General features: G+C 38.7%; 1 protein-coding gene across 2 annotated transcripts; it reads left to right on the forward strand.

The window, feature by feature from the left end:
- Nucleotides 1-1,719: 1,719 nt before the first annotated feature.
- Nucleotides 1,720-12,247, forward strand: LOC134667673 (uncharacterized). 2 transcript variants are annotated; one of them, XM_063525094.1, is made up of 6 exons: nucleotides 1,720-1,901; nucleotides 4,860-5,059; nucleotides 5,389-5,496; nucleotides 6,318-6,413; nucleotides 7,094-7,196; nucleotides 12,169-12,247. In XM_063525094.1, exons 1-6 carry the CDS (start codon nucleotides 1,819-1,821, stop codon nucleotides 12,203-12,205), a joined length of 627 nt encoding a protein of 208 aa, XP_063381164.1. In that variant the 5' UTR covers nucleotides 1,720-1,818; the 3' UTR covers nucleotides 12,206-12,247. The 2 variants fall into 2 exon arrangements, with proteins under 2 accessions (XP_063381164.1, XP_063381165.1); XM_063525095.1 differs by having other exon boundaries at nucleotides 4,860-5,049; nucleotides 5,382-5,496.
- The last annotated feature ends 4,335 nt before the right edge of the window (nucleotides 12,248-16,582 follow it).

Here is a 16,582-nt window from a genome sequence, read left to right on the forward strand (position 1 = left end):
GTCCATTTGCACTTGCATTGCTTGCTATCTGACCTGCATCGTAGCTTCTAGTTTCTAGTATACTAGCTTGACTTCAGATCAAAGAATAAATACTCACTAGGCTTCAGATTGGACGTATGAACAGAGGGGCTACCGCAAAAACCGAAATTCGCAAATTGCGGGGATCTTTCTCTTTTACTCCAATGAAGGCGTAATTAGAGTGACAGAGAAAAATGCCCGCAATTTGCGAACTTCGATGTTCGCGGTTATAGTATCTAACGTCATCCATAACAAAAACTTTGATTTGGAAGTCCCATACTCGATATCAAAGTTTAGAATAGGTACTTGACTTAATTTTGAAAATTGTCTGTTATGAAAGAACCTACTATTGGAGTATTTTGCTTTCATTACAATACCTAAATAAACGAAGAATGGTATACAAATCCTAAAAAATGAGAATTTGTTTACCATTGAGTACTTGTAAGAAGTTAAGAACTAGAAGAATTTACAAAAGAAGCAAAACATATTAATTATTTATTAGTTGTATAAAAAAAATTCGCATACATATAATTCGTAGGATATAGATAAAAAACTTAAATAACAGGCCAAAGTGGTCTCGACATTGAAGTATTGTTTTCTACTGAAAATTAGTATTTTTGGCTTGTTCGTTGGAAGCTTAAAATCAATTATTTAAGCTCCTATCATGTAAGGATCAAGTTGTTCATTGAGCCACTAAGGGAGAAAATGTTATGACAAAGTTATAAGCTTAAACGTGTTACAACTCGCTTTATAATTCTAAACTTATATCTGAAAAAGGCTTGGTACATAGAATCGAGTATCGTTTCACCTTACTGGTTATATCTTTGTCCCTTTGAGGGATCTTCAAGATGTCGGGACATGGCTTCCGCTCTGACGACGATAATGCTGGTCTTAGCAAAGTTCTATCGGTTGGAGCCTTTGGAGGCATTGTGGAGCTATGTGTAATTCCAATATTATAAAAATCTACGTGAAATGGTAACGAACTATGCAGTGGAACTTGAAGATACATAAATATGTCGTCATATTTATGGACTTATAATACTTCACAAATATGGAAGGTAGATTCACAAAGATAATGAGGAGGCACACTGAAAGGTTAGGACAGATGTCGCCTCTGTGATCCGTCATTGTTTACGATTTGTGACAAGCGAACGTAGTGGTTATATCTTTACTCTTTGGATTATATTCTCTTTGAGCGAATGGTTGCGAGTTTACCGGGTTCCGTACCTCAAAAGGAAAAAACGGAACCCTTATACGATCACTCGTGCATCTGTCTGTCTGTCCGTCTGTCACAGTCTATTTTCTCGGAAACTACTGGACCAATTAAGTTGAAATTTGGTACTCAATGTATGTAAATTAGTGACCCAAAGATGGACATGTTTTTTTTTATAATTTTAAAATACATGGGTTCGAAGTTATTTAAGAAAATAGCCAAAAAATTACCATCCTCCCCCCCTTTTATCTCCGAAACTTCTAGGTCTAAAATTTTGAAAAAAATACACAAAATTGTTCTTTACCTATAGATGACAGGAAAACCTATTAGAAGTGTGCAGTCAGGAGTGAGTCGGATTTATGTACGGAACCCTAGAAACGCGAGTCCGACTCGCACTTGGCCGGTTTTATTATATTGTCCCGTCAAAACTTTTTACTTAATGTCAAACGGTATGACAGCCAACTGACGATACATGGTCGATACCGTACAAAATATTGTCCTGTGTTGATATAGGCCATTTTTTCAATTTCACCGTAACTTGTACCTATTTATTACCAAGTAGTAGGAGTGAAGTAGTATTAATAATTATGAATTTCGACGATGAAAGCTTAGGGACTTACATGTCAAAGGAATCTTCCTTCGGAGAAGCATTGGCTTCTTCAACATTCAGGTAAGGCAACAACGCGTTTTATAATGTTGTACTGTTCACTGCTGTCCACTCTGTCCACTAAATACCTATTACCTGAGCGGCTACCGCGAAAACCGAAATTCTCAAATTGCGGGGATCTTTCTCTTTTACACCAATGAAGGCGTAATCAGAGTGACAGAGAAAAATCCCCGCGATTTGCGAACTTCGATTTTCGCGGTTATAACCCAGGCGTGGCTCACTCCGCGATTTCGTCGCTTTGCTACAGGTACATAAAAGTACATCTGTTCCACACCAATTTTGGGGAAAGCCATAAGCCGCGCGTGGCGCTGTCGTCACCTAGTGGCCATATCTGTGCTGATCGTAACAGACGCGTTTTGTTAGAGAGTGAGTCTTCTGTACCTTAGTACTATTATTTATTCTGTGCTATTGAGAACGCGACCAGTAACTATTGGAACCAGCAGTACTTATAATAAGTTATATAAATATTTATATGACTAGGGTCGATAGGTACCCGGGTAAATGTGCCTAGCACGCTGCTGGCGTTACAACTTGGAACAGCCAGCGAAATATGCTGGACTAAATATGTGCCGGACCTGATGGGGTCGCCGCGTAAAACTAAACTAAAACTAACCTTAGGTTAGTACCTATATAGTACGTTTTTTTAGCATTAGAAATAAGGTAAACAATCTTGATGTGTCTTTTAATTGAAAAACACGTTTTAAAAATAAGTTACGGCAAATATGTAACAATTATGAACCTAATACGATCATTTAATATTCTTCTGCTTTCATAAGTAATAGTTACTGATTTTTAAACAGCGTTTTTCAATTAAAAGACATGTCAAGATCGCTTACCTTCTTTCAAGTTCTTTCTAATGCTAAAAAAAACGAACTATAAGTTAGTTGTCTAGTAGTTAGTTGCGTTCAACCTTTCCGTTCTCAACTGGGACGAATTGGAAAAGGAGTGTCTGTCAGTTTTCTCTGGCAGGGATGTAAAGTAAGGACCCTTTACACGAAGAATTTCGTACATTACCGGTACCGACCGATGTACGAAAGGTTTTGTGCTCGGCGTCCTTATTTTAATTTTGAAAAGTATTTACTGAAAAACTTGTCATTAACAGGAAGTTAACATTTGTTTGTCATGATTTGTGGGTGGATACTTTTCCCTAAATTACCACTAACTGGAAATGTTACTATTTGCCTTTTCGAGCGAAAGTAATGGGTACATTCATTCCCGTTTTAGTCTAGTCCTGTCTGCAGCTGTCAAGCAACTTGTCAGTTCACAAGGTGGCCTAACGAATAGTTTCAAGATTAGGGCATGCAGTACCGGTCCCGGTACCAAGAATTTCATTTCCCGGTTCTGGGCATGGCCGGAACCGGGATTCCCGGTTCTTCCCGGTTCCCAAGGCATTTTATGATAATTTTTAAGAAATTGTTTGTGTTAGCCTACAATCTTTATAAATGATTTATTTTCATATAAATAATTGCGGAAGTATTAATAAATTACCTATTTTATTAAAGCAAGACACTTTAGTTGGCGTTCCAACTATTTTACGAAATTAATGTAACTGACACAAAAGTAAGGTACTAGTGCTCGAAATGCTAATACCCAATAGATGACACCTTGCTGTCATCTCTATTGGCAATGACTTAAGCTTCAAGATGACATGTACTGGGACCGCGTCGAATACCAGTATGTTTACCTTACTGTTAAGTCACATTATAGACGGGTCTAACGCGATTTACCGACGTTTCGACACAGGCCGCGTAGCCAAGGTTACAATCGCTATCGCTTCGACAACGATAAGCATTATGTCTCTCTATCACTCTTCCATATTAGTGCGACAGTGTCAGTTGCGTTTCGATCGCTACGGAGCGTAAGTGATCGGCATCTTGGCTACGCGGCCAGGTTTCACTGGTCGTGGTCGCGGCTGACTGATGTCCCAGCAAAATGTCAAAACAGAGATACCTTACTTAGTGACGTTTCAGATAAAAACAAAATTGAAATAGAAAACTGCGTGAATTTTTACAATTTACCATTATCCGTAATATTGATTGAAAATATTGGAATGCCTACTTTACTAGGTTAGTTTGTCGGGTTATTTGGGTCCCCCGTTTCATATTACCATTATTAAATGTTATTTAATGTCCCGAGCTAAAGTACTAAAACATTACTACTATTGAAATGGGAATAAATAGTCATATGATGAGAACCGGGAAGTACCGCTACCGGGTCTTCAGCACCGGTTCTTTTGACACTATAAAATTCCCGGGAATTCCCGGGAATTTGAGAACCGGGAATTCCCGGGAGCATGCCCTATTCAAGATCGCAAAAGTTCTTGGAGAAGGGTAGCATACAATAGGTCATTATGAGAAAACTCATTGCCAGTGTTGGACGCACCAGCATAAGGGCGCACCAGAGAGTGGATCAGCTACACTCTAATAACGCGACCAGGGGGCCGATTTTTGAATTTCGGCCACTCGATTTCGTGTATTTCGTTAAATAATATCTCCACTACTAGGCATTTAAATTCTACTAATAGAATTGAAATTGAATGGTCAATACCACGAGATTTCAAATTTCGATCGCTCGTATTTCAAAAATTAGCACTTCGCCGTTTTCCACCGATTTTCGAGTGACGAAATCGAGCGATCGAAATTCAAAAATCGGCCCCCAGGCGTGTCTCACTCCGCGATTTCGTCGCTTTGCTACAGGTAGCTAAAAGTACATCCGTTCGGCCCCAATTTTGGGGTTTGCCATAAGCCGCGCGTGGCGCTGTCGCCACCTAGCGGCCATATCTGTGCTGATCGTAACAGACGCGTTTTGTTAGAGAGTGAGTCTTCTGTACTTAGTACTATTATTTATTCTGTGACGCGACTTAAAAATTGCCTACTCCAGAGCACACAGTCGCTGTCGCCGAAATCGGTCAGGAGAGCATCATCATCATCATCATCACGAGGATTATTGAATAACTTGCAGTGCACCAGAGCCACTCCACGTGATCAGCGAATTCGGTGACGGAGATTGCGGGGAGCCCCTGGAGGCACATCATCTTCGCCTGGACTTTACCCCCACGGACGACGACGACGACTATTCCCAGAAGAAATGCTGCGAGTTCTGGAAGTACATTGAAAGTAGAAGTGACTTAAGAGGCATGATGGTTCTGCCGGTTAGTGACAGTTCTGTTATGTATGTAGTATATGTATGTGTCCTTGTTATTTCCGCTAAAAAGAGACACTCTGAGCCCTTGAATGAATATAATACCGCATGGGGTTCATCAGAAATTGAAACTAGTCATTAAAAGCTTCGTCACACAGCCGCATTTTCCGGGCGGTGCGTGAGCGGGGCGCGCCACTTTTACATATAAAACGCTGTGTGACGGACCTTAAGAATGCGTCCACAAACATGGTTCCAGGGCCCTTTATGCCCCCTATGGTTCACGTACGTTCCATATTCCTAAATTCCTTCATGGAATCTTATGAAATTTACTGTCGGTTATAGGAACCAGCACCTTCTCAGAGTACTGACTCAATCTCCGTCCACAAGCCAGCTATGAAGGAGCGCGTATCGAAGCCAAATACAGCCGTCTCAATGCTCCAATTTGTCGAAGATAAAGGTATATTGCCATCGTTAGTTAGTAATTCATCAATTCATCACATAAAGCTAAACACATGAACATTTTTACCCGACAGACTGCCGTATTCGAACTTCAAGATATTCACAAGAGACGACACATACTAGATTCATTCTAGATACGTTATAGTTTAGATATCGACTAGTTCTCTTTTGCAGCGCAATTCGGGCAACCAATGTCACTTTTACGTTATATAGAGTAAGATAGGTATCTATTAGATGTGAATTGGATCTCTAAGTCATATCCTGTGGAAATCGTTGAAGAGTATCTCCAGAATTGCGCAAATGTCAAATTTGACAGGTTAGATCTTAAACATATCGTTATCGTATCTTGGTGATGTCTAAAAGATATCTAATAGATGTCTATTTCAAAATCCGAATGGGGCCCAGACACACGAACACGGTCAACCATTGTAAGAAAAAATATTTCTGTGTGACATAATGTAAATATTACGGCTATCGACGATTAGGCTTCTATCGTTTGGTGATAAGAGGAGTGAACTCTGCCCTGATAAGGCCCATTTGCACCATTCCACTAACCCGGGATTAACCGGTTAAACCTGGCGTTACCATGGTTACCAGTACAATTTGACATTAGGTTAACGGTTTAACTGACTAATCCCGGATTAGCGGAACGGTGGAAGTGGGCCTAAGCCAATTAGCGGTAACTCAAATAAAAAAATAATGCAAACATGTACCTACCTTACATTCTTTATGTGAAAATTCAATTTTCAACGTCTTTTGTTTTTGAGATGCCGCTATTCGGCTAGGAGGGCAGAACTAAAGGTTTATTTACTATTCCAGGTTTAATAGATCGAGCATTCGAAGTGAAGATGCAACAATCGCGATGCACACTGGGTTCAGACGACTATGAGCTGAGTCCAAAAGCTAGACAAATAAGTGAGTTTAATGGCTCCTCTACATGATGGGCCAACGCCGACCACTCTAAGGGACGCAGCTATGCGGTAGAATGAGATAGCAATATCACTTGCTCCCTCTAACGCATAAATGCGTCCCTTGGATTGGCCGGCGTTGGTCCATCGTGTAGAGGAGCCATAAGGTGCCACAACGGGCGAACGGGCCTGTTTGCGGAAGACTTGCTAACTGCTTACGTGTTTAACACATTGGGCACCGTTCCCGCAAAACATAAGTCACGTTTATCAAACAGACAGTTATGACCAAAATAGCCAAATATATCGTTACAAAAGTTTATTACCATAAAAGTTACATACTAAGGACACAGATCATGTTACAATAACTACATGTGTGTTGTGCGTGTTCAGTGCGCGAGCAACGAGTGATTCGCGAACGGTGCGGAAGCGATACCTTTGTGGCATTTTCACCAGATCTGTACAAGTCTTCAGACTGTACCTGTGATATACTGTACAATCCTCGCAATTTAGAGAGCTAAAAGAAGCGGAAGTATTTGTCCCACGTGTAAAGGTACCTTATGGCGGTTGGCACTTACGCTATTTTTAACGCCGTTCCAATATATTTGCGGCGCTACGCGACGTAAACGCCAGCCGCCATTAGGTACCTTTTGCCGTGGAACACATTTTTATTATAAATATTGTTTGCAGAGTGCCCTTGTCCCCATCCCTGCCTGAAGTGCCCAAATGCTCCTACTTCTGCCGCCCGTGCACTTTGCGAGGAACTGGGGGCTTGGGATGTGCGCCATCCGAAGTAAGCCAACATTGACTCTAGCTTGTAGTAGTAGGATTAAAGATAACTATAGTTTAACTTAGCTCAAAACAAAATATACCTTTAGATTTTATTATAGTAGTGGACCCTATAATGGACGTGGAACCAGTAATGGGACAAAAAAACATAATTCCTCTAAAATAAGTATCTAAAAGTAGTTTATAAACACTGGCTGTATATTATCATAAATAAGAGTCCTAGAGCTGTTTCAGTTTGAAGTTTTATTAAATTTGGTTGTTTTTTAAGAAATTGGCGTCAACCTAAAAGTAGTCGTGTCACTGAAAAAAAATACCACTACGAATTCTTAACAACTTCGCTAAGAGAGGTGAGTTAATTTATTAAATTTTAATTAATTAATACTTGATGAAAACTAGAATGTGTTTTGTTAATTGCATTTACCATGAGATAAGGTGCACAACACACTATGTTGTGACTCCACAGATGAAAAAAAAATAGTGGTATTTGGCCCAATCCCATTATAGGACCTGTAAAACTGCGTACCTCCTATGATGGGACAAATGACAGAATGATGCTTGCTATGCCATAATTTCATGTTTAAACTATACAGAAATAAATTTAGTTAAGAAATATGTCAATCAGGAGGTATTCTCGGACTTGGGATAAATTAATATCGTTTTTCCAAACTTTTATTTAACTTGCCCTGTTAGTTAGTGTGGGTCCAATCTTGGTAGCTGAATTTGAGCCACTTTTCGATTTCCGATTCAGTTGAAATTTTGTGTAAGTACGTAATTAAGTATACAAATCGGATGATAATGCAATATCATGATAACATGGACCTGATCTGATGATGGAGACAGGAGGTGGCCATGGGAACTTTATCGCATTAAACCCTAACTAATTGTGTTAGGGTATATTAGAATTGTCTCGATGGATCTAATACAATAATAATTGGCTGTGGAAAGAAAAATACATTCAGCGATAAAAGCTTATACCAAAAATTGTTTTATTTTGCCGTAATTTATTCCCCATTTCAAAATTTTATACTGATAGAGCAATGTCCATTATAGGGGGCCCATTACTGGATCCACGTCCATTACGGGGGCCCATTACTGGAACTTTGGTGTCCATGACTGGAGAAAAAAAGCATAGTTTTAATTTGTTAAATATGTGGAAACTAGTTGCAGTATCTTTGATACAACACGCCTAAAACATGAAAGACGGATAGGACTTTCATCTTTTAACACGCTAAGCGGTAGACCATTTACAGGTATAAGGGAAATATCATAAATACTCCAAATTTCCTCTTAAATGTCCCATGACTGGTGCTGTTACTATAGGTTGTTGCATAATTATTTTCCCAGTTTGGAATGAAACTATTTTATTTGTAATAATTATTTATTGAAACAATTAATCGACATTATAATCTGGTGATTATCATTATCTAGAACATGTAACCATCTGCTAGGCAAAGTTTCAATACCCTTAGCCCAGAATTAAAGTGGCCGAGAGACAAAGAAGTTGGCAAGGTAAGTTTTTAGGTCGCCGGAATTTTCGAATTTCTTTTTACGAAGATGCTGTTTCAAAGCCCGAAAAAGATGATACTCGGAAGGCGCTAGATCAGGGCTATAAGGTGGATGAGGTATTGTTATCCAACCGAGCTCCTCTAGAAATTTACAGGTCGTTTTCGCCGTATGTGATCTTGCATTCATATCATATCATATCATAAAGTAATGATACTTCGATTCGTTTTGGTCTTTTTTCTTTAACAGCGTTCGCCAACTTCTGTAATTGATTCACGTAGGCTTCGGCATTGATAGTCTGATGGTCGTCCCACAACAACATTCCTTGCGAATCCCAGAAAACTGACAAGAGAAGTTTCTGGCCTTGCGGACTGCTTTTCGGCTGTGTTGGTGGCCGTTTATCGGAAGGCATCCTCAAAAGGCTTTTCGTGTAACGTTCTCGTACAAGACCCAGGACTCGTCTCCAGTGATGATTGACTCCAGGAAGCTATTTCTTTGGGGGCGCAACAGCCGACTTTCACAAATGTTGACTCATAATGCACGTTGAGCATCGGTCAAAACATGAGGCGTCCATCTCGACAAAACTTAACGGTAACCCATCGACTGCAGATGGCGATCTATGGTACTGCAGTGATATTTAAGAGTTTTCTCTAAATCCCTGGTGGTGGAATCCGGATGAAACTCAAGCTCGCCCCGCAATGCTTCTTCGTCAAAAGTGACTACGGGGCGACCAGTATGAGGAATGTCTTTTAGACTTGTGTCTCCTTCATTAAAGCGCTGGAACCAATTTCGTACTGTGCGATCGGTAGTAGTGTTTGGGCCAAAAGCAGTGTTAATCTCATTTGCTGTTTCCCTCGAACAGGTTCTCAATTGGTGTTATTTATTTTATTATTTATTTTAAACTTTATTGCACATACAAAAAAGTACAACAGGCGGACTTAATGCCGGTATAGGCATTCTCTACCAGTCAACCATAGGGCGAAACAGAAAAGCGTCCATGTGGGTGCAGTGAGAAATAAACAGAAAAAAAAACGTAACTTTTGAGCGAAGTAAAATATCAACATTCTAAATACCTACTATATATATATATAATTATGTTATACCTTATGACTAAGAGTACACTAAATACATAGATAGATATATATATATATAAACAAGGATATATACAAATACATATAATTGCACATGCGTTAAGGGTTACCTACCTACTAATTCCTACTGTGCCTGCCTTAGCAGGTGGTTATAAAGCAAACGTTTGAAAGTTAACTTGCTTGGAGCCTGTCTGATCGTCAGAGGGAGCGAATTCCAGAGGCGGATTGCTTGTACGGTGAAGGAAGAAGAGAGAAAACCACTATGGTGAGGAAATACCGAAAGTTTAAGAGAGCGGGAGGAACGTAGTTCACAACCCGGGCGAGGGGTTACAAAACTGAATCTACATTTTAGATAACTGGGAGCAGATGACTCGAACAGTATCGAAAAAAGCAAACAAAGAATTCTGAGAGTCCTACGCTGCCGAATAGGGAGCCAGTTAAGCTGGCGACGGTAATGAGATATGTGGTCGTACTTGCGTAGACCGAAAATAAAACGAATGCCGTTATTGAGCAAGCGATCGAGCCTGTTAAGTGAACACTGTGAAATGTTTGTTGTGCACACGTCAGCGTAATCAATGAGCGGAAGTATTAGTGACTGCACAAGTAATTTTTTGGTGGATATTGGGAGAAAGTTTTTTAAGGGATATAGAGAGCGTAAAGTACCAGTGACCTTTCGACTAACCTCCGAAAGTTGCCCGTCCCAAGATAGATGCCTGTCGATTATAATACCGAGATCCTTAACCTGGCTCGAGAAAGGTATTGACGAACCATCAAACATTATTGGTGATACAGAAGCGGTGTCCAAATTCAGAAGTTGACGCTGGCTTCCCACAATGATGGCCTGACACTTAGATGGATTTACAGATATGCCGAAGCGATTCGACCAATCAGCTATGAAGTTCAGGTCATCATTGATGGCTGCTATGGCAGAGTTAATATCGATAACATCGGCTTGTGTGTACAACTGCAAATCATCTGCATACAGATGGTGAGCACCCCTGATTCCCGAAGTGATGTGGTTAATAAAAACCGAAAAAAGAAGAGGAGAGAGGATACCACCTTGCGGTACCCCGGCTTTCAAATCGCACCACTCCGAGAAACAGTGACCAACACGTACAGCCTGGGCTCTGTTACCGAGATATGAGGCGAACCACGCAGAAGCAGCTGAGGAGATCCCAAGATGAGAGAGGATAGCGAGAAGAACGTCGTGATCTACTGCATTGAAAGCGTTGGAAAAGTCAATAAGTACTAGTACCGTGACTTTTGAGGATTCCATGCCAACCCTGATATCCTCCGTGACTTTCAGAAGCGCAGTACTGGTACTATGTCCCGCACGAAAACCAGACTGGTAATTAGACAATAGGGTGTAAGAATTGATAAATTTAGAGAATTGGTTGTGGACTACCGCTTCTAGAATTTTGGAAAAGAAAGGAAGAATCGAAATAGGCCTGAAATTATTGAGACAGCTTGGGTTAGAGATTTTGGGAAGCGGGAGAACATAGGCTTTGCGCCAAGAAGAAGGAAAAACCCCAGATATGAGGGAAAAATTGATTATGTGGGTGAGTACAGGCAGTATATTTTCTAGGATAAGCATTACCATAACTCGTCCAATGTCATCGTGGCCGACGGCCGACGGCGGGGGTGTTCGTATAAGTAAATCGCTCGAAGATGTTGTTGGTCCATTTTCTAGATTTTAACTAAATCCCTGTAACAAGCCCGCGCTTATATACCCCACGTGAAAGATTCGAGAACATTCTACTATACACTAGATTTATTCTAGAATATTCCCGAGACTAGGTACTGAAAATATCAAGAAAATTTTGAAGTGGGAAAAAAATTATGCAACAACCTAATAGAGTCATAGTGCTACAGAAATTCTAGTCAATTTATTGCTTGCCGTTAATGACTCAATACTTCATTGACATGGCGGCGAATAGGTTTTTAATATCGATATCGTGTTGCTATAAAATGACGGAATATGGACAGTATAGTATGCTTGTGTGACAGTGAATGTTCCCATTTATCTTGAAAACGGTTAGAGTCTGTGCGGAAAGAGAAGAGTCGTGGAATGTATGGGGCCCAATACATTCGACTCTTCTCTTTTTTTCAGAAACGGACTCTAATTAATTATAGTCTAAGTCAGCGGTCGGCAACCTTTTACAAGCCAAGGGCCACATAGTAGTTAACGAAGTTGACGCGAGCCGCACTTTAGTATTATTTCTGACTTTGTGACTTAAGCAGACATTGTCGTTTGTCAATATTACATACAAAATAGCCAGAGCGCTGGTCTATAAGTAAATGCGGCACGTTGATTTACATTTTTGTCATAGATTTTGAATGTAAAATTTAGAGATAGGTATAATTTAAAACTTAATCCTCTAGGTCAATGGAGCCGCCGCGTCATCCCCCTTCGATTTAACAAGAATGTAAAGCTATTAGCCCATATAGATGGATTACCTACGAGTGGGTATGTACATGTTTTCTGTACTTTTGTAGGTAACATTTTTTCGCCACCTACCTACCTGCCAGCGCATCTACGAGTACGGTTGCTACGGTAGGGACCTACCTACATATACCTACTTACTTTTTTGTTAGCCTGCACTGAGAGAAAACTCATCACCAGGAATTAAAAAACAGTTCTGTACTGGGGGAAAAAATGAAGTTTTAGTTATAATTATGGACGTTTCACTATTTCTGTAAAGTTTATTTATTTCTACAAACAGCTCAGTAATCCCATATATAATTTCAACAAACAGATTAAATAGAAATTGCAAGAACTAATAGGAATTGCAAAAGTCAATTTGTTCCTATTAGTTAACTCTCCTTGTCCCCGGATTAAGTTTATTTTTGTAATTCTAAGTGTGTTTTTGTTGTACTTTTCTCTCAGTGTGGTTTAGTGTCCCACTGCTGGGAAAGGCCTTCCCTTCTTTCCTCCACTCAACCCTGTTGTTTGTACTTACTTACGAATCTTACGATATTAACGACGAGGAAAAGAAATCTGATAAAACATACTATGTACACCGTGTCCAATAAGTTCGAATACAGTTATGATCCTTAATAAAATAAATTTACGCGTAGTTTATGTTATGAAAATTATATTAAATGAAAGCCACATTTATATACAATATTTACAACAAATGTTTTGGAATAACTCCACCTTTAACTTTTTTTACAAGTTTCAAACGTTTCTCAAAAGAGTCACAAGCGGCACGCACCGCATCCATCGGCATATCGTCCCATATTTGCATGATAACCTTTTTAAAATGGCTCAGGTTTGCGACTTTATAATTATTTAGTTTCGAGAGCATGTATGACCATACGAAATAATCTAGTACGTTTAAATCTGGAGAACTTGGTGGCCATTCAGTTTTCGGCAAAAAATCGGTCAAATTAGCCTTGCACCAAGCTTGAACAGCGTTTGCCGTATGCGACGGAGCTCCGTCTTGTTGGAAAACATAATAATCGTCTCCAAACATATTTTTTAAATTTGGGGCAACATTTTTCTCCAAAACCTCCGATTTATAGTATGCCGCATTGATTTTGACGCCTTTATCAATAAAAACTAGAGGCAGTTTGCCCCTCTTACAAAGAGCACCCCAAACCATCACTGATGGTGAGCTCTGGAACCTAGGCACATTCTTTTCATACTCTGGAATGTCTTCTATCCGTGCTGCCCACAACCGGTCGTTCTGGGCGTTATGAGGCTGCTCTAACACAAAGAGTTTCTCGTCTGAGAAAACAAATTCGTCACCTGCGTGCCAAGAAAGTATGGTGCTACATCTTTCTACTCTCTTTTTCTTGGTTGCATCTGAAATGCCATGTACTTTTCGTTTTTTATAAGCATGACATCCTAGATCTTTTTTCAATATATTATGTACAGATCCCCTGGAAATTTTCAGATCAGCAGCTAATTTTCTAATAGATCGGTGTTTTTTCCGCCGAATTCGCTCTCTTATAGCCTTTACCACTTTTTCAGTTCTAGCTGAGCGGGGCCGACCGGATCTTTTCCTGTCCTCTGTAGAAGAGATCTCTTTATACCTTTGTATAGTAGTATAAACCAGATTCCGTTTAATTCCATGCGGTTGTAACGCCTTGAATATAGCACATGGCCTGTCGCCTTTAAGGAATTTTCTAATAATTTCTTCACGAACGTACTTCATCGTGTATTCAAGCCAAACTAAAAATACGTGACTCATGAAATTATAGTACTATGTTTATGTCAATATACTTTTTAAATTAAAATAAGAATTTTATAGCCAGCGATCCGTATGTCTATACAGCAAGTGCTAAAAGTTTGTATTCGAACTTATTGGATACGGTGTATAATTTAAGTTGACCGAAGGCTTTAGTGATTGATATAGGTATTTATTATACTGCCCTCTTAAGCCGAATAGCGGCATCTCAAAAACAAATGAAGTTGAAAATTGAATTTTCAGATAAAGAATGTAAGGTATATGTTTGCATTAAATTTTTATTTGAGATACCGCTAATTGGCTTAGCAGGGCAGTATACAGGATGTCGTTTTCAATACGGATAATTTTTTTCACTTACTTATAACATAAAACATAACATAGGTATAACATTTTTAATAGTTAATTTTAATGCCAATATCGTGTTGTACGAGTAGTATTTTGTATATAGGTACAGCGAAAGTATAACTGCGATAAAACATTAAAAAAAATTATTACATTTGTACAATTGTAAAATTAAAAGCCAAGTATGATCTGACTATACATTCAACTTTTGTTAAAACCGGTTAAACTCATGTCGGAACTGTCTACAATAAATACCTATACACTTAATTCAAAAGATAACTCCAAACAATAGTTATAGGCAAACGTCGGACTATAGGGGGCAGTTTGAGGGCAAGGTAAGGTTTACAAAAAAATCTTAACTTACGAGTATTATAATGTACCTAGTATTTGTAACATAGCCGTGTTCATAGAACTTGACATGCCCTGTTAACTCATTTGGTTTGTTCCTTTCTCACAGCTGCAATTGTCTGAGTGACGGATAAAGCCAAACGAAAATTTTGCCATTTTGACTTATGTGTAGTCCAAGTAAGTTTATAAATAAATAACGCAGTTAGTTGCTATGATATTTGGAATTTCACATTATAAATACTAGGTACCAAATACTAAGTACAAATACTCGAAAGTGAATTGATTGATTTGCGAACCTTACCTATCATTTTGACATGCCACGAAAATGCCCGCTGGAGTCCGACGTATGGTTATAGGCATTATAGTTTTATTTAAAGTTTTTTTTACCTCATAGCATACCAAGCCATAGCTCTACTTCCTATTGTTTATTTTAACTTTAAATATATTATACCTTTCCCTTATGTTTTTTACTTAGTTATATGGTACAATTAACTTTTGTATTTCAAGGCTAACTTCTAGGCAACGATCTACCGACAAAATTGATTTATTAATTGTATATGTACTTGTATTAAATGTCTGCTGCTGTCTTTGTAAAAATATTGCGTGCAACGGTACTAAATTGCCTGTGTTTATAAAACTTGAAATCATCTCGTTTTATAACATCCGCCCCTGATTTTTAAAAACCCTTTATAATTCACCTGTTGCACAAAATACAATTATTATGTAATATCTTCGATAGTTATTATTTATTAAATTGATATAAAAGGTAGTGATTTTAAATTACTTCTTTTTGTAAAAATAGTCTCCGTATTGAGTCAAGTTTCGCGGCAAAACCCCTTTAGGTTAGGGGTTCTTTGCAAACTACGGAACCACTTTAATGTTCTACTTTTTTGATTGAATAAAGTAAAGTACTTGGCTTATTTTTTATATACATATATTGTTTAGCAGACATAAATAAGTGTCAGGATGGTAACTGAAAACTCATTACCCTTTAAAGCAGCGATGTGTAAACTTGTTATCGTACTTGCTGTTGTTGCTGTGGCGGTAGCGTCAGTTGGTAAGAAATAAAAATGTTAATATTATCTTATACCTTTAAATTCTTGTATATTTATTTATTTATATATATTTTGGGGAGCTCGGAAATGGCTCTAACGAATTCAATGTAAAGCTCGGTCTCGCAGATGTTTATAAATAATGAGACAAAATAATTGGTATTGTATCCATTAAAAAAATTTTTTTTGCCTGTAGAATACCAGTTAACCCTTTTCTAGGCATATAGTACATACAATTTATCGTCCACATTACGAGTCAATTTAATTTCAACCTTAGCAATCAGATTTAAGGTTCAACTTAGATCGGCCTTTCGGGAAATGTGACATGTCTTGAAATGAATTACTAAAACTTAATTATGTAGGTATTTGTTTCGAAAACCTTCTAGATGGGTACAACCTGGAAAAGGGTTAAGGAATAGTCTCATAAAAAATCCATTCGATAAAACTGTCCCTTCAACTATATTTAATTTGTGACTACTCTCGCTGCAAGTTACTTAAACCTACGCAAAAGTTTCGACTGTAACTTCTTTTCCTATTGTATACCTAGTTCATCGAAGGAGCAGCGGAAAAAGAAACATCTAAAATATACTACTGATAAATTTATTGCTCGTTTTTAAAATTCATCATCATCATCATTCTAGCCTTCAGTCGCCCACTGCTGAGCATAGGCCTCTCTTCGTGTACGCCACTTATCCCGGTCCTGGGCTAGTCTCATCCAAAAGTGCCCCGCAATTTTCCGAATGTCATCCAGCCAACGAGCTAACGGACGCCAGCCCGTTTAAAAAAAACGTTTTTAAAATTATCCGTTATCAACTTATTGCCCACACTCTCCTGCATAGTAGGTATATAAATATAACTGCG

The sequence above is a fragment of the Cydia fagiglandana genome, chromosome 9 (assembly GCF_963556715.1).
Source record: "Cydia fagiglandana chromosome 9, ilCydFagi1.1, whole genome shotgun sequence".
Taxonomy (NCBI): domain Eukaryota; kingdom Metazoa; phylum Arthropoda; class Insecta; order Lepidoptera; family Tortricidae; genus Cydia; species Cydia fagiglandana.

Coding starts and splice junctions, on each gene's coding strand:
- LOC134667673 (XM_063525094.1), top strand. CDS start 1,819: ATGAATTTCGACGATGAAAGCTTAGGGACTTACATGTCAAAGGAATCT. Junction 5,060..5,388: donor GGTTCTGCCGGTTAGTGACA/GTTCTGTTATGT, acceptor TATAGGAACCAG/CACCTTCTCAGAGTACTGAC. Junction 6,414..7,093: donor TCCAAAAGCTAGACAAATAA/GTGAGTTTAATG, acceptor TATTGTTTGCAG/AGTGCCCTTGTCCCCATCCC.